At 41.8% G+C, this 18,921-nt stretch overlaps 1 protein-coding gene and 2 long non-coding RNA genes across 3 annotated transcripts in view; 2 read left to right on the top strand and 1 right to left on the bottom strand.

Moving 5' to 3' along the window:
* The first annotated feature begins 7,027 nt into the window (after positions 1-7,027).
* LOC112575213 lies at positions 7,028-9,881 on the top strand. Its single transcript, XR_003101585.1, has 2 exons — positions 7,028-7,191; positions 7,568-9,881. It is a non-coding gene; the product is annotated as an uncharacterized LOC112575213 (long non-coding RNA).
* The window catches only part of LOC112575211 (LIM domain-containing protein WLIM2b-like), a 10,870-nt gene continuing 1,676 nt past the window's right edge, over positions 9,728-18,921 (bottom strand). The window contains exons 2-3 of the mRNA XM_025256900.1: positions 12,242-12,363; positions 9,728-11,637 (exon numbers count right to left, since the gene is read on the bottom strand). Of these exons, the coding sequence (XP_025112685.1) occupies positions 11,541-11,637; positions 12,242-12,363 (219 nt within the window). The 3' untranslated portion in view covers positions 9,728-11,540. The remainder of the gene's footprint in view (positions 11,638-12,241; positions 12,364-18,921) is intronic.
* LOC112575212 overlaps positions 12,373-18,921 on the top strand; it is a 12,685-nt gene continuing 6,136 nt past the window's right edge. The window contains exons 1-2 of the long non-coding RNA XR_003101584.1: positions 12,373-16,863; positions 17,109-17,201. This is a non-coding gene — a long non-coding RNA (uncharacterized LOC112575212). The remainder of the gene's footprint in view (positions 16,864-17,108; positions 17,202-18,921) is intronic.

The following is an 18,921-nucleotide window of genomic DNA, read 5'->3' as shown; positions in this document are numbered from 1 at the left end:
CAGTACCCCTTGCCCTGCACCCAGTGGCAGGCCAGCTGGCCCCATGGGGGATTTAGGGGCAGCATGAGGGCGGGCAGGACCCTTGCCTGGCACCCAGTGCAGGCTGGGGATTCAGCATGAGGCGGGCAGGACCCCTTGCTGGCACCCAGTGGCATGGGGGATTCAGCATGAGGCGGGCAGGACCCCTTGCCTGGCACCCAGTGGCAGGCTGGGGGATTCAGCATGAGGCGGGCAGGACCCCTTGCCTGGCACCCAGTGGCAGGCTGGGGGATTCAGCATGAGGCGGGCAGGACCCCTTGCCTGGCACCCAGTGGCAGGCTGGGGGATTCAGCATGAGGCGGGCAGGACCCTTGCCTGGCACCCAGTGGCAGGCTGGGGGATTCAGCATGAGGCGGGCAGGACCCTTGCCTGGCACCCAGTGGCAGGCTGGGGGATTCAGCATGAGGCGGGCAGGACCCCTTGCCTGGCACCCAGTGCAGGCGGGGGATTCAGCATGAGGCGGGCAGGACCCCTTGCCTGGCACCCAGTGCAGGCTGGGGATTCAGCATGAGGCGGCAGGACCCTTGCCTGGCACCCAGTGGCAGCTGGGGATTCAGCATGAGGCGGGCAGGACCCCTTGCCTGGCACCCATGGCAGCTGGGGGATTCAGCATGAGGCGGGCAGGACCCTTGCCTGGCACCCAGTGGCAGGCCTGAGGCTTGCCTGGCACAGTGGAGCTGGATACAGCATGAGGCGGGCAGGACCCTTGCCTGGCACCAGTGGCTAGGCTGGGGGATTCAGCAATGAGGCGGCAGGACCCCTTGCTGGCACCCAGTGGCAGGCTGGGATTCAGCATGAGGCGGGCAGACCCCTTGCTGGCACCCAGTGGCAGGCTGGGGATTCAGCATGAGGAGGCAGCAGGACCCTTGCCTGGCACCAGTGGCTCTTGTCTTTTGGCTGGTCTTGGGATTCAGGCTGAGGCTTTGCTCTTGGATCTGGCTCTTGGTTTGGCTCTTGCTCTTGCTCCTTTGGCTCTTGGCTTTGGCTCTTGGCTCTTGGCTCTTGGCTCTTGGCTCTTGGCTCTTGGCTGGCTCTTGGCTTGGCTCTTGCCTGGCTTTGTCTTGGCTCTTGGCTCTTGGCTCTTGGCTCTTGGCTCTGGCTCTTGGCCTTGGCTTTGCTTGGCTCTTGGCTTTGGCTCTGGCTTGGCTTGGCTCTTGGCTCTTGCTCTTGCTCTTGGCTCTTGGCTCTTGGCTCTTGGCTCTTGGCTCTTGGCTCTTGGCTCTTGGCTCTTGTTGCTCTTGGCTCTTGGCTCTTGGCTCTGGCTCTTGGCTCTTGGCTCTTGGCTCTTGGCTCTTGGCTCTTGGCTCTTGGCTCTTGGCTCTTGGCTCTTGGCTCTTGGCTCTTGGCTCTTGGCTCTTGGCTCTTGGCTCTTGGCTCTTGGGCTCTTGGCTCTTGGCTCTTGGCTCTTGGCTCTTGGCTCTTGGCTCTTGGCTCTTGGCTCTTTGGCTCTTGGCTCTTGGCTCTTGGCTCTTGCTCTTGGGCTCTTGGCTCTTGGCTCTTGGCTCTTGCTCTCTCTTGGCTCTTGGCTCTTGGTCTTGGGTCTTGGCTCTTGGTCTCTTGGCTCTTGGCTCTTGGCTCTTGGTCTTGCTCTTGGCTCTTGGCTCTTGGCTCTTGGCTCTTGCTCTTGGCTCTTGGCTCTTGGCTCTTGGCTCTTGGCTCTTGGCTCTTGGCTCTTGCTCTTGGCTCTTGGCTCTTGGGCTCTTGGCTCTTGGCTCTTGGCTCTTGGCTCTTGGCTCTTGGCTCTTGGCTCTTGGCTCTTGCTCTTGGCTCTTGGCTCTTGGCTCTTGGCTCTTGGCTCTTGGCTCTTGGCTCTTGGCTCTTGGCTCTTGGCTCTTGGCTCTTGGCTCTTGGCTCTTGGCTCTTGGCTCTTGGCTCTTGGCTCTTGGCTCTTGGGCTCTTGGCTCTTGGCTCTTGGCTCTTGGCTCTTGGCTCTTGGCTCTTGGCTCTTGGCTCTTGGCTCTTGGCTCTTGGCTCTTGGCTCTTGGCTCTTGGCTCTTGGCTCTTGGCTCTTGGCTCTTGGCTCTTGGCTCTTGGCTCTTGCTCTTGGCTCTTGGCTCTTTGGCTCTTGGCTCTTGGCTCTTGGCTCTTGGCTCTTGGCTCTTGGCTCTTGGCTCTTGGCTCTTGGCTCTTGGCTCTTGGCTCTTGGCTCTTGGCTCTTGGCTCTTGGCTCTTGGCTCTTGGCTCTTGGGGCTTTGGGCTCTTGGCTCTTGGCTCTTGGCTCTTGGCTCTTGGCTCTTGGCTCTTGGCTCTTGGCTCTTGGCTCTTGGCTCTTGGCTCTTGGCTCTTGGCTCTTGGCTCTTGGCTCTTGGCTCTTGGCTCTTGGCTCTTGCTCTTGGCTCTTGGCTCTTGGCTCTTGGCTCTTGGCTCTTGGCTCTTGGCTCTTGGCTCTTGGCTCTTGGCTCTTGGCTCTTGGCTCTTGGCTCTTGGCTCTTGCTCTTGGCTCTTGGCTCTTGGCTCTTGGCTCTTGGCTCTTGGCTCTTGCTCTTGGCTCTTGGCTCTTGGCTCTTGGCTCTTGGCTCTTGGCTCTTGCTCTTGGCTCTTGGCTCTTGGCTCTTGGCTCTTGGCTCTTGCTGGCTCTTGGCTCCTCTTGGGCTCTTGGCTCTTGGCTCTTGGCTCTTGCTCTTGGCTCTTGGCTCTTGGCTCTTGGCTCTTGGCTCTTGGCTCTTGGCTCTTGGCTCTTGGCTCTTGGCTCTTGCTCTTGGCTCTTGGCTCTTGGCTCTTGGCTCTTTGGCTCTTGGCTTTGGCTCTTGGCTCTTGGCTCTTGGCTCTTGGCTCTTGGCTCTTGGCTCTTGGCTCTTGGCTCTTGGCTCTTGGCTCTTGGCTCTTGGCTCTTGGGCTCTTGGCTCTTGGCTCTTGGCTCTTGGCTCTTGGCTCTTGGCTCTTGGCTCTTGGCTCTTGGCTCTTGGCTCTTGGCTCTTGGCTCTTGGCTCTTGGCTCTTGGCTCTTGGCTCTTGGCTCTTGGCTCTTGGCTCTTGGCTCTTGGCTCTTGGCTCTTGGCTCTTGGCTCTTGGCTCTTGGCTCTTGGCTCTTGCTCTTGGCTCTTGGCTCTTGGCTCTTGCTCTTGGCTCTTGGCTCTTGGCTCTTGGCTCTTGGCTCTTGGCTCTTGGCTCTTGGCTCTTGGCTCTTGGCTCTTGGCTCTTGGCTCTTGGCTCTTGGCTCTTGGCTCTTGGCTCTTGCTCTTGGCTCTTGGCTCTTGCTCTTGGCTCTTGGCTCTTTGCTCTTTGCTCTTGGCTCTTTGCTCTTTGGCTCTTGCTCTTTGCTCTTGGCTCTTTGCTCTTTGCTCTTTGCTCTTTGCTCTTTGCTCTTTGCTCTTTGCTCTTGCTCTTTGCTCTTTGCTCTTTGCTCTTTGCTCTTGGCTCTTTGCTCTTTGCTCTTTGCTCTTTGCTCTTTGCTCTTTGCTCTTTGCTCTTTGCTCTTGCTCTTTTGCTCTTTCTCTTTGCTCTTCGCTCTTCGCTCTTCGCTCTTCGCTCTTCGCTCTTCGCTCTTCGCTCTTCGCTCTTCGCTCTTCGCTCTTCGCTCTTCGCTCTTCGCTCTTCTGAACTGCGACAACAATAACAAACTGCAACAACTAATTACAACAACAAATAACAAAGCAACATCAACTGACAACCATCATCAACAACAATCAACAATCATTTCAACAACAACCAAAAACAAACACCATCAATCACCACCAACAATCATCAACAACAATCAACAATCATTTCAACAACAACCAGAAACAAACACCATCAATCACCATCAACAATCACCACCAACAATCATCAACAACAATCAATCATCATCAATCATAATCAAAACCATCAACAACCAACAACAACCATCAATAATCACCACCAACCATCATCATTAACCTTCATCAACAACAATCATAATCAATCATCATGAATCATCATTAATAATCATCAGCAGCAACCATCAACAACCTTCATCATCATCATCAACAACAATCATCATCACCAATCATCATCAACATCAATCATCATCATCAACAACCATCATCAACAACCATTATCAACAACCATCAACAACTTACAACAATGAACAACATTTATTAACAAGTAACAGTTTTTATCAGCTTCCTCCTTCTTGGCAATTCTATTATCTTCTGCTTTCTTGTCTATTTTTAAGTTGTCTGCTTGTTTTCCTTGCTGTACTTTCCATATTTCTATCATAACGATGGATACTCTGCATTGTGTATGTAGTCAGAGCTTTACCTTCTAATCCTATCATCTCACCTTCTTTTTTACATGAGATGACATCACATACTATTGGGGGATCCAAGTTGCACACAAAGATAGCAAATAATACAAAAATAAAATCACCTAAAATTATCTCACAAATACAATCGGGATAGAAATGTAATCACAGCATCAAAACGTGTCTTCACAATGATTCGCAAAATGAAAGAAGGAATAAAAATCCCTAAGTCAACTACAGCTGTAAACACTTCAAGGTGTAAGCCCTAGTTCAATCAAGGCTAGTCAGGAAACAACTACACTCAATCATCAATCAAAGCAGTGGGTGTACACACATCTCAAATCCTAATCTCATTATACACATAAAGCCCACAAAGGCAATTTCTCTCTAAAGATGCAATAAACACATAAGCAATCCTAACGAGCAAACAAAGAGCCATCAGATTCTTTAAATGGAATAATGTGAACACTACTCATCATCTTGATTTAAGTTTAATATAGGTTTGAGGAACAGCCAAAATTTTTTTTCTTAAAACAATAGAATAGAGTACCTAATGGGGAGATAATCACAAGCTCAGACACTACCAAACTTCTTCCAATAAACACCACACTCAGGGGTAAGATGAAGGTATCAGGGAAAGAAAGACAGAATACAGTAGCGACAGAGGGTATGCCCTTACTAGGGGTAGAACTTTACAGACCCGTAGACCTCTGGAGCTGGAGACGGGGAATAAAATGTTAAAATTAACCATAAACATCAACAGAAAAACCACGTGACTCCTCAAAGGACAACCCTTCCACTCAACAACTGTTTTGCAACACAGACAGCCCGGCAATCACGTCGGGGTCACAAATTGTCACGGACAATCACAGATGATGGCAGATAGATGATGGCAGATGATGACAGATGATGGCAGATAGATGATGGCAGATGGCAAATGTTTTTTTAAGCTGGTTCAGGTCAGATCACAATAACTCAAATCCTCTGCCCCAATACACGGTCAAACACCAAATAATTCTCGCACAGACAAAACTCAAAGCTAACTATACCATCTCGCTATTCTTAGTTCCACGCCAAAAGTGTAAAGTTTCTTATATTTGTCCTCACGTCTGTCTACTTGCTGATTAGAAGAATGGGATATCGTCAAGGAACTATGTCCGATGACTAGTGATCAAATTAAAAAAATGAAAAATTAGAGTAACACTTACAATTCCCGTCATCTGCAGTCCCGATGTAGGATACTCTCACGAACCTCAGCGCCAGGAATGCTCTTCTCCCACCCTATCACTGCCAGGCAGGTGAGGTTGGCTGTCACACTAGCAACTACACTAACACGCCACTGCACATATCTCCATGGAAACACAAATGCTGGTAGACACTTCCAGACTCTTTGGCCTGGATATTAGTGGAAATTAGTGGAAACGTTGACACGGATGTTCGATTCCTTGACGACCCACAAGGGAAGAAACTCCAGGGCTACCCGGATAAAATCGAGCCACCCAGTCCTCCCTCGGTTGACAGTCACCCCTGGGTGGGTCCGGTGTAGGAAGAAGGTTCTCCGGCCATCCGGTAGTTAGGGATCCGTTTCAGCGGGTCTTCCATAACTGTTCCTCCACATTAGTTCCTGTAACTTAATGACTATAATGAGACTACCATTCACTGCTACTATTAGTCTCCCTGAGTTAAGCTCATCACGTGATTTCTTATTGAACGTTAAGATTTTTCTCATGAAACAATTTAACAATACTTTTGCCGTGAAATCAGAATTTAGAATTCAGGACAATATAAAAACATATTTGTTTACCTTTACTCGGCAAGGAAATAAACGCACAGATTCCCCTGTCTGTATTCACACCTGTACAGGTAGGACCAGCTGTCTCGGCGGCTGCGTTGGGAATGTCACTCACTGTTCACGAAGCGAAAAACGTGGAGGTGAGCTGTCGTTACTACTGTCACGTGTCATCAGTTATGCTTCTGCGCGAACTACGCTCACAAGGGAAATAAGGCCTTTCCCTGACACAACATTATCATTATCTTGTACTCATCTTGTAACTAGCACTTGTTTTGCTTAGTTTATTTTTTTACTCTTTTGTTTATTTTTGTATGTGAGCACACTTGTTAGTATCCCTGTAAGATGAAAAGCGTTTAAGGTTTGTTGTCATTCCAAAATACACATATCAAAAAATTAAATAGATTAAACCAGAAGAAAAAATTGTTAGTCTCTCACTGTCTTAAATTGTTTATTTTAATTTGTCTGAATTTTTGCTATCTTTATCAAGATGCATTCTGAGGAAACTGTTTACAAGTAAAGCACACTGGAAAAGGAAGCACGCACAAGTTGACTTTTTCTGTTCATTTATTCCTCCTTGTCTTTCCGTTTACATTCTGATGATATTTTGTTGAAAGATGAAGTCACGCTTACACCAAATACAGCGATGTCTTTAATTATAATAATTTATATCTTTGATATCGAGTCGCGAGTCTGTTAATATTATCAGTGATAGTGTGTGGGATAACCGTTACAGACAACTCAGGTACTTAGTTGTAACACACACACACGCACGCACGCACGCACGCACGCACGCACGCACACACACTTGTGTGCATAGACGCCACACTTAACAACTCATTCAAACTGGCAGAGGATAAACTAATCAAAGGGACGTAAGACACATAAAAAAAAGGTTTCGCTTGTTATCTCCCATTCTTCAATGTTTTCTCTGTTACCTGATCCGCACTGAAAAAAATTGTTTTCTCAAGATGTATATATAATCAAGTCTTTAAAAGAAGATAGAAGAAATCCATGTTTCTCCCTTACTACGATTTTCAGAGGAAGATGTGAGGGCTTGGATGGGGCTAAAGAGAACTCATCAACAGGGGCAAAATGGACGTGTAAGCACCCAGCAACAGGAGGAACATATGTCACCTTCCAAGATATTCTTCTAGATAGCAGTATGTATTAGAAAGTTAGTTTTATTCAATTCTTACGAGACCTTTTGACATGAGTGCAGAAAATTTGAAATTATTGCAAGTGCTTTCAACTGCACACACAGTGTAAAAATATGCATTTCATGTGGGAAAATCCCTATAGCTACTAAGAACGATAACTGTGCAAAACTCTTCCAAAAGTGCTACACACCTTAGTGATTAGGATACAATCTTCTACTTTGCTAAGTCTGTACTTTCAGAGCTGTTTAAAGAAATCTGTTGTCGCCTACATTATTTTAGAGGTCTTTCCGATTAATAAGCTTTATTGTGCTTTTCTTTTTAGTAAAATGCTTTGAGGGGAAAAGCTCTAAACAAATCAACATGTTATTATTATTATTAGGAACTGCTCGTGAAGAGACATCACCCAGGCTTCGCAGGTACACTGATATAACTGGTGGGACAATTTTGAAAATATATTCGATGCAAAATAAATGTCTGCATGGAAAGCATTTCTGATGGTTTCCGTGAGAACGATCGAGGAAGGTTGCAGAGGTGCTCCCTAGCAAAATTTTTATTTCCCCCTTGACTGAAAACAGTCAACTCAGCACTGCTATTTGATGTTGTTTGAATGTACACTGACTGGCTGAATGTCATATGAGAGATATGTGATCACCTGGTCAACTGCATACTGCATAGTGAACAGTCTTTGGGGACAGATTGACAAATTTCATAACAAGGTATAGTACCAGTAGTGTTCAGCATTAGGGGTGGAGTGGGCCTTTTAGAGTTTGTTGGCCTATAATATATATAGAAGATGTGAAGCTTGTCAAAATAAAAACCTATATATGGCATTAACATGTGAATAAAGTAAACCTACACTATCAAAGAGAAAATCTTTTTTTCCACAAGTGATTACAATATAAACAGCTTCTTTCTACATATCGAGAGTTTTCTTTCGGGTGGGTGAATGTGTTTGTTGGAAGGGGATGGTTGGGTGTAAATTGAACCCAAACATCTGAAAAGTACTTTTCTTTTTTTTTTTAACAAGAGATTTAAGGAAGAGAGAATGCATTCATATTGATGATAAATAGAGCACATCTTAATCATGTCCATCCCACCTTCCTCTTCTTCCTTCTCTTTTATAGTGGTAATACATAATAAAAGCAAGTTGATGTGCATGATCTTATACTTTTCTTTTAAGTTTACTATTTGTTGTCTCAAATGTGCAGTCTAATATGTCAGGGTCATTATCATTAATGTAATTTTTCACATCATCATACTATTGCTTCTTTTGTAAAGATACTTTATGCTTGACAGAGCCAGTGCCAGTCGTTACTTGTGCGAATTTGTTATGCTGGCATATAATGATTGTACATAGGGCACTGCAATTTGTTAAGCTGACACATGATAGAAAATGAAATAAAATGTTAATATTTTTTTAAATGTGAATCTTGTAATGGTTAGGACAAAATGCAAAGGAAATGCCAGAAGTGGAATGTAAAAGCTAACATTTCCATGTATTCTTTCTTGGTATTATTTAAAAGTGGTCCATCTAATTTTTGCTGCGATTTTAAGACAGTTTAATCATGTATTTATGCATCCACCACCATATCTCAGGATGCCCAACTTGTTTGATAAGAGGTTTTTATAATTCATTAATATATTTTATATATAATTATTTTTTCATCTACCTTTTTATTAGTCATTTTTGAGGAATGTTTTTTCAACAGGATGTCCTCAAGGGAAAGAGGACATGTAATTATCAGATGAGGGTATGCATGCATTACACTTGTCTGGTTATCTGTATAGTCTACCCTAGTCCTTTTATGAAGAGGTTCTGTTTTTATGTGTAATGGGATGCATTGTCGACACATAAGTATCTCTGTTAGTGGTATTAGGGATTCAACATTATTTGTAAGAGGTGTGGTTCTTTTAGAATATAGTGGTTATTCCTCAAAATTTCAGTAATTCTTATATTTTAGTTTACTGAAAGTTACTATTAACTGAAGACAAGTGATTTTTTTTACGGCACTTCTGCGACACCAGTAATGAACATGAATCTTCCATGAGAATCACTTCTAACAACAGTCCGCATGATGCTTGTCCATCTTCTAACCATGCATCTCTTTCACTTGTTTAATCTATTGACTAGTATGCCTTCTCTTCTTCCTCTGCAGATTTATAAAACTCCCAATCCTTTGTTTCTTCTCTGATTCCTCTTTGGCTCTTCTGTCTTTTATTTCTGTCTGCTTAGTTATTTATCCTCCCGTCCTTCATATGCTGTTCATGTCTCTTCATTGTCTCAAGCATTGAGAGTATGCTCTTATATGAGTGCAATCATGTGGTCTATAAATCACACCTTAATATGAAGTACTAGTAGTAGGCTTTAATACATCTGGCTTACTCAAAGTGTTGGCTTTGTAGGCAGTGCTCTGTGATTTACATAAAAATTAACAAATAAAAGAAGACATCATATTATGAAGAGATATAATTACCACAACCATTCATGCACACTTACAAAGATCTGCTCATTTGCTGCTCAAAGATCTTACTCAAGAAGATAAATTGATTTTTTATTGGTCTCTATAAAAGGTTTCTCTACCACTTTAAAAAAAAAAAAATGTCAGTCCAATGCACAATGCTACACTTTACAAAAGCATGCATCATAAAATGGTTGCTTAAAAAAAAAAGACCAGTTCTAAAACAAATTCTTACACAAACTATAGTATGTGGTGAGAAAGAGTATTGGACATCACTGCAATGCCATACTTATAGTGGTATTTTTGTAGCCTTCATTAAATAATTTTTGTAGGACTGCATTATGATCTTACAGTTACAACATTCTCAGGCTTCTTGTTAAGGACTAAGTGATAGAAATGTTGAGGTAATATGAACCATACATTGCTGTTTAAAAGTGACATTGCAGTCCATTTTTCTGATAACATGAGTCTCTATCACTAGGACCACTAATCATTCTTCTAATTATTCACAGAAGCATTTTTGAGAGAACTCCATGGGACCAAGGTAACATATACTCCATACAAAAGTTAACATTTTTAAGACAAGAATATAAAATCTCATTTTCTATCATCTGATTCTTCTCATATAATAACTGTGATATAAACATTCCTAACATTAACAAACAGTTTTAACTTTACATTAAACAAATATTGTCAATGCTTATGATTGAAGACTAAGCACATTGTAAAAGATCTTGTCATTTAAAAAGTATCTCCAGATAAAGATGGTAAAGGTAAGAGTTTCAGAGGGAGGAAATAAAAACAGAAATCACATTAATAGTATTACCTCTTGTTTACCCATAACTTTACTCAAATGTCCCATTTCCAGATATTTTAAATTTCAACACAAAATGGTTATATACACTGTCAAAACTAACTAGAAAGATTCTACCATCTTTTAAAAACAAATTATCACTTGATAAATTTCAAAAGAATTCTCATTTTTAACATCTTCATAGGATGAATATTAAAAAAAATGAAGAATATCTCATAAGGCTCTGTACAAAGCCAGCATGAAGATGAATGACAAATCTTTCAATCCACAAACAAAAAATTCTGAAGCTGATATGACCAGTTGCTCAAAATCTCTGTATCTCATGAAGAATCAAGCCTGTCATATGATAAAAGTGTAAGTATATTCCAAGAGCATACAAAGTGGTTTTCACAAACATGACTAGCAATAAGGCACACAGAAAATTTGTTGCACCTATTTTAAAGTGAGACAAATTTAAATTCTACATTTAGCAGACAACTGTGATTCTATGTCTTAATGTACAAGTGTTACAATAAATTATGTATATTTTAGACAGTGGGAATGATCCAGAACTCCACTGCCATGCAGTAAGTAGTTACAAAACCTACAAATTGATGTTTTACATGCTGATAATCTATGAAAGGAGTACTTGGACTTAATTTCCTCTTTATATTTTTCCTCCTTAGAATAAAAAAACATTGCAAAACACAACATAGCAGTGTTATGTTCATTTATTTTGTTCACAGGTTTGTACATCTACAGACATTTACTACTTTTAAAGTTTCTTATTTATCAAGAAGTGAAGGAATACATAAAATATGCTGGGTCTTTATAAGGGACGTTGCCCTAAGAGTTATTTTATTATCTCCATGCATGGATCTCTAAGTGCAAGTGGATTAATTTCACTCCAGTTCATTTCTTGTAAATACACTGCAACAGACCTATGGCCAGCTGACATCTAGTTTAGCAAGATACCTATCTATGCCACATTACCTGACTACAAAAACGAGCCACCTACAAATACAATGGACGAATTGCCTATGAAGAGAGACATCAGGCAGAGTCAGCATTCAGTAGTCTTCTCTTGCACTGGTGAACTGTTATAAGATTGGTGTCTGTGTATTTTTAGCAACAACCTCATCTTGGTAATGTTTCTTACAATACAGTTGTCCCTCTGCTTGTGCATAGTTTTGTAAGCTGCAACAAAGGAGTGAGAAGATAAAGCCAGAGATTATCAAAGTTCATTCTGTATCCACCACTGTCACTCAAAAGTTCTTAAACTGTATTTTGGGAAACTGCTGGAAGTGACTGCGGAAATGATGTTGTATGAAAAGACAGCAGTTAAGACTATGATGGCAAAGCAGTGGCCCTGTAGTATAAATATGTGCCACATGCAGAGAAAAAATAGTGTGCTTGTGATGAGGTCTGAGCCTGGGACATCATGCTGGTAATAAGCACACTGTTGCACAACCGGATAACCCTGACAAAACTGTTGGGTGAGTGCCAAAGACTGCTACAGTTACAAGACAAGTGACAAATGTTTCAAAAAATACTTCCATTTGCATAAGATTTGCATATTTATTTCCACAATGAAGCACTGTATACAGCAGCTGTCTAGGACTATTTATATCCAGCATACTGGGTTTTTTGGACATCGTAAGATCTCTAGACCAGCTAATATCACCGGCGTCATATGCTTCTTCTATAAAGTAGGAATACACTTCACATTACTACAGTAAACAATTTTTTCTTTCTTTCAACAATATTTAAGGTTGTTTAGATCAAGGGTAAAGATACTGACTTGAGAGACATTTTGCAGTTATGGCACTTGAAGCACTGCTTGTGAAAAGGAATATTTCCAGCTTCAATCCTCTCCTGGGCATAAACTGTTTTCTGGCAGATGCCACATTTTTCTCCACCACCCTGCATTAAAAATATATATATATTACACACAAATAATGCAATTCAGTCATTTGAAAGCAACTGCGCAAATACAAAACGTGCGTATATGTGCATATGCATCCTGACAGTATGAAAATATGTGCACTAGGTAAGTGACTTAAACAGATCAGCACAAATGCAGATCGAGAAACACATGAATACACAAAGTACATTTACACATGTGCAGAAAGAGTATGGTACTCTTTTTCCTATACTACAGACGATCCACACCACTTTTGAAGGCTAGTTCTGGGTCAAATTCTCTTTAAAGTATTATCTTCTGGATATATAGACTTTCTTGGGATAACATTGTCTTCCACCTTCATTTGTTTTGTACAAGTCTGTTCATGGTGCATGTTATAAGATTATCAAGAACCACATGCAGACAAGATGATAGTAACAACTGTTTACAATACAAGCTTTTCAAGGTAAAACATTAAAAATCATTAAGATTCCCAGTGCCAGAACTGTTTGGCTAAACTATACTATCTACTGTACCAGAAGCTACAAATGTTGGAAGCAAAACTTTCTCAACCTGATGTGTTAATTAACCAAAATGTAATTTATTTTGTTAAAATCTGTAAATGCTTCAAACATCAAAAGAAAACAGAAAAATCAAAAGCTACTGACATTTCCAAATTCTGAGCAGGGTAGCAAGGACAAACTCCTGACATTAATAATAAGGTTAATTTATATAGCACCTTACCCACCATCAAAGGCTGGCTCAAAATTCTTCACAAGCACCTCCCCCCACCCCAAATTTTTGAAATATTATCTGTAAGTTCTTGAAGCTATTGAAATTTGGTGCATATTTATAGTCAGCAGTGAGTTGCAATTTACAGTAACTCCTTGTAACATTTGTGTTTAGTAGTGGAACAATGGCTGAACTGCGAGAGATGTTTGTGGTGGTAAGAAAAATACATGTATATCGATATCATCGCATCTGTGAAAAATCTTGAACATTTGAATGGTTATCCTTCCCACCAGAAAGTGCAGTCTTCAGTCTATCAGAGTAAGACATATATCTTTACATTTGAAAAGTGATTTAGTAGCACTTCTTTGTATTCTTTCTACTAATATAGATGGCCTCATTAAGAGCAGACTCCAGATCACAGGAATTATGGATTATTTATGCCTTTGCATATAATGTTTAATTTTGCTCATGTTTCAGATAGGTGTGAATACCTGATATAGGTACAATATATAACATAAATTGTAGGTGTGCACTTCTAGAAACTACCAGCTCATGGTGTACAGGGATATAGGAGAGTGGAGTATGGTGTCAACTGGTGGAGGTGACCTTTCAGGCACAGGACTCTATCAACATTGTGGGAAGTCTGTGAAAGGTCAGGGGATAAGATGGTGAAGCCTGCATGTTTCTAGCACCCTGCAGGTCTTTACCCACTGCTTAACCAAGCTTATAAGGTACAAAGGATAAACAGCCGCAGTACTACATTTAAGGTGGTGCTGCGCTTGAAAAGGAAAACGAATTAATTCTGGCATGCTATCACTGCCACAAATTTAATTAGCCCTGCTTTCACTTTCATCTAGAAATGCTAATGCATATTTGTGACCAGTACTTGCCTAGCAACATACTGTGCATGCCTTTCGAAAAGTGAAAGTGAGTGGGTTTTTCTTGACTAAAAAAAAGTGAAGATCCTACTAGTATTTTAACGCACACCTGTCATTCACTGCAGTATGTGAGCATGCAAATAGTCTGCCTATAAGAAAACCTATGACATACTTCGGACAAAAATATGCATTTGTGGGCGTGTATATGAGAAGCAAATAAATTTCCACCAGAGGACTTTGTATTCTCCTAGCGTGATCTTCTTTTAATGCCAGGCCTGACAAGAAGGGGGGACAGGAAGGTCTGGTGTACCTGGGACCACAGTTGTGAACAGGGCCCTGCCTTGGTCAGTGGATTGACCGTGACTTTTAACAGAGTGTGCATGCGTATACATATATATGCTTTATCGAACCCACAACCGGCTGCATTGCTGAATTCTTTGATGCACAACACAAGATTATTCTCATAATCTGATAACTTATGTCTGTCACTATCAAACACATTGTGACTTCTTAATTCGAATAGCTTTTGTATTTTTGAATTGTGAGTCACTTGTTTTAATTTTGTATGTCTTTTTCTTCTTCGTTTACTTCTCCTGAAAGTTGAATAAAGATTTTGTCACTATTAATTCCTCTCTATCTTTTGGAGTTTGTGTTAAAGGGGTATAAACAGACCCTTGATTGATGCATTGCATCATATAATGTACACTGTACCTTTGAAAAATAATAACAATAACAGTCTTGATGAGAAGTCAATTAAACAAAGTAGTAAAATGACTTTCTAATGACTGAAGAGTATTGTACATTTGCAGCTCAAGGCAGGAGAGAAAGCATATTCATGGAAATTAATCTCGAAGTCAGATGCTAAACAAACGGACAAATATAGCAGCGCTTATCTGCTCAATGCCATTAGCAGACAGTGCATCCTGCAAAACGGCTGCCAAAGTACTAGACAGGTGGTTGGGTAAGGAGAGGGCAAGAAGTCTTAAAATCTGCGAAACAGGAGGTGTATCTAACCCTGAATTTAAAGGTTCACACAAGTGCAAAAAATAATAATCTTGACGAATCAACTGGGCTGAACTCATAATAGGGTACTAATTAGGTACAATCTGATTGAATGACGCAGTCAAAAACGTCTGACATCAGGACTGTACCTTGATTCCCTTATGTTGCCAAGACTACAGCAATGGGAAACCTATAACCAAGCTAGACATATCCATGGACCACAGTCATTCATGAAGTCAGGGATTTGGCCTCCTTCTGTGCATGGTGATGCTTGTATATTTATTTGCATCTTGGGCACTGGCGGGGTCTATTTACTCAGATTTTGAACGATACAATCCCTTGTAGAATTTTAACACCTCTACCAGTCCAATGCCAAAATCAACCGAAGTGAGCTGTCTGCTGCCTTTATAACTGATGAAGAACTTCTGGCCATCGTAGTACTCCCCATCCACCAAAAAGAAATGTTAAAGTAGTAGAAATAGCGCACGTTTTTTCTTGTGCACAAATGAAAACAGAACACAAACAATTTAAAAAGAAGATTGGCATACAGCCTTTAAGTCTGGCTTGTGGCCAAACAGCCAGGGAACCAGCGAACACACGAAAAAGAGATTGGGTGGATGGCTGGAGAAAGACCCAAACTCTGTAGAATTTAAACTAAGCCTCTGAATATTTTGTGCAAAGTGTCGGCTACCGTCGAGACGATACAAAGATATTTATGTGGGAAAGAAGCCAAAACAAAACAAACCAAAAAAATCGTTGTCTTTCTGCGGTGCGCGTGCATCCGTTTTAAGAAACACTTAACCACCTGTAGACACATGCAGTCGCTCTCACCAACGTATTGGTTTGAGAGGGGCGGGTGCGCCCAACAACAATACTTGGCTTTGAGGAGGCAAGCATCTATTTAAGTGCCTTTCTCCGTGCTCCGAGGAGTTAAATACCGCGCAAGCTTTCGCTCTGGCTTTCAGACTTTGAATAGGCTCTTTGTATCGGTTTCCCGTCTTCATTCCTTAGCATTCACGAAGGTGACCAGAAAGAAGCCAGCAGTACTGATATTATGCTTAAACCTATTTAAGCTCGATCTGTCTTGAGAGCAGCTTGGTTTTATTTTTTAAAAGCTTCTATATTTTATCGGCGTCTTAACGCCTGAATTTGATAGGCACTGACACGCCTCTGCATTCTACGATTCGTGTGAATTAAAACTCCACGGTAATGTAGTTTGTATACACGGCTACACGCACATGGCTGTGATCATATTAACATGCAGAACACATCATCACAACTGAGTTTATCATGGGATAATGTATAGTCTGCTGAAACAGGAAAAAAAAGTTTCACGTGCGCCAGAATGGTTGGCCAGATCATCTAACACACCAAGCTGGGTCGCAGTAAAGGTTCTATACATTCTCTCCACAGATGCTTTGCATGGTAAGCAGGCTCTTGACCTTATGATAAAATTCCGCGCGTCAGAGCCCCTGATAAACCCTGGTGAATTAATAACTCCATTAACAGACACTAGCACTTCATATTTGCATGCAGCACCACCAATTTAAGAAAAATGCACTGAAACATTTTTAGCGTCCACCAGCTTTTTTTTTGTAGTTATCTATTTATTCCTCCTTCATCCTAGCCGAGCAACTATTTGTCTCCCAAGATTTATTTAGTGATTTATTTTGCACGACTTTTAAACACACCACTTGGGCTGACTACACCATGACTTTATACGGCTTGTATAGTGCTGTAAACCGAAAACTCATTCTGTTCATTCCCCTTCTACCTGAGATGCGTGCCTCAGAGCACCTGGGTATTTGCCTTTGAAGGAAAGTGAATGTTTACTTGCACCGATGTCTGTGAATCAGCATGGGTTCTAGCGTGCGAAACATCACGTGACAGGAAGCTGCCAGAGTTCAGGTGAAATTTACTCTCTCCTTTTTTTCTTTTAAACGCGACGCTGGCAAAACAAGGCTAAAAATAAGTACATTTGCAGGGCCATTTCTGTCCGAACAGTTGAGTGAATGATGCACATTAACTCGATCGGTTCATACATACACCCTATAAATTGGGTTGCAGGCGTTTTAATCAAGTACGGCCAACTGTATTTATCTGGGCGCTCACGCTTAATGCCAGTCCTGTTTGCTTTCATGTTGTCTGGGCAGGTAATGAGCAGAGCTGACGCATTGTTCAGGAATTTAAACCTGCCGACGCCCTATTTACTACTCAAAAAACCAAGGCAAGATAGCAACAGACTGGTAAGCAGACAGAAATGCTAACTGAAAGAAAATAACAGAGCACAAACTTCGAATAATTATATCTTAACACAGAACACGAGCTAGAAAAGTTTGCCAGTATTTTACAAAAGCGAGTTATCCACGCTTGTCTGCAACACAGCAAAGGCCATTCTCCCGTAAAAGTCTGTTTAATGCACAAACACCTCTGATTACCGCTTGTCGAGACCTTTTAGCTATACTACCATCTTAACAAACCAGAGGGTTGTGTAACCACATCTGTGGTGCAACAAAAAGCTAAGGGGAGACCTCTACAGTGTTTGATACATCCGGGCCACTAACCTGAGATGGACACATTTTGAAAAGAGCAACCTACGGAAAATTCGTACTTTGGTGTTGTTACTGACTACCGTGCCCACTTCCCTGTAAAAAGTATGTTCCTGATTACCAGGATTGCCTTTTCTCATTCCTTGTAACCATAAGCATTCTGGCACACCTCGTATTTCGATGTCAACTTCCCTGCATCCCTTTTAACCGAACGTTAACGCAATATCGTAACTACAGAAGTTTTTTTTTTTTACTTAAAGACCAACCGGAAGGGTTTGCGGTCTTTTCAGATATCAGTAGATATAGGCGATATAAACCTAACCTGTAAATTTCAGCCTCCAAAACCCATCCGTTAATTAATTATCCGCTACGATTCACACCTGCGATCAATGAGCGCCGTAACGCCATGCTACGTCACGTTGGTACACCATTCACAACATTGCCTGCAGTCAACACCAATCAGAGAGAGAGAATGAGCGACAGTTTGGATTATTCGGACGCTGACAGTCTGCATTTCTCGGTCTTTAAAATTGTGTATGACTCGTGGCAGTCTCGCATCCCTAACAACTTTTTTCTCACAACCTTCTTAACCAAAATTTTTGCGCTGGCAGCAAAACTCTCTCGCCAAACCGTGGCGCGCAGGTTATTTTCATATAGTGCCCTGTACTTGTCACGTCTAATACATATATCAGGAAAGCATCCATCACCTGTTGCACGTATATAAACAGCTGCACGTGTCTGCGTTTCGAGGACCAAAATACTCAATTTGCTGCCCTCTATAAATGATTAAAGCCATCGGAGCAGACAATTAATCATTGATCGTTGCGGCAAAAATAGACTATAAACTATAACTATACCAATCTAGGCAAGATCCGGGACATGTCAAGGAAGCACTGCTGAACAAAAGCAGTTGCATATGGTTCCCCAATGTTTTTGGTACGAGGAGAAAGAGCTGTTGGTTCTCTCCAACAAGATATAAAGCACCTAATAAAAGCAGGGGAGTGTTAATATCTTTTCATTTTGGAAGGTCTCATTTGTACATCTGTGTGCGTGTGGGTTTTGTTCCCTCCTGTAGAAACAACATGATTAACGTAATTGAGAGCAAAAGAAGAAAAACGCAAAATTATCTTTTGAGCTTCATCGTAAAGGCCAAAGCAACAATGTCTCTGTGATCATAGACCATACAACTTCTCTCGGGTGCAGCGGATTAAGGGTAGGTCTGTGCGTGCCAGATAACTTGGCAACTGTCTATCTAGGAGTGGTCTCAGCATGCAACTGCTGGCGCTTGTACAACTGAGGAGCAAACAACAGATTCTCACAAACTGGCAACGGCCTCGACTGCATCAAGATAACAGTCCGACCAAGCAGAAGCTCGAACAAGTACCCCCTTAATCGCTGTCAGTATAGCGACATAATG

This window comes from Pomacea canaliculata, linkage group LG11, assembly GCF_003073045.1.
Source record: "Pomacea canaliculata isolate SZHN2017 linkage group LG11, ASM307304v1, whole genome shotgun sequence".
Lineage (NCBI taxonomy): Eukaryota > Metazoa > Mollusca > Gastropoda > Architaenioglossa > Ampullariidae > Pomacea > Pomacea canaliculata.
Note: the sequence above shows the minus strand (reverse complement) of the source record. Positions and strands in the feature narration are given on the sequence as shown.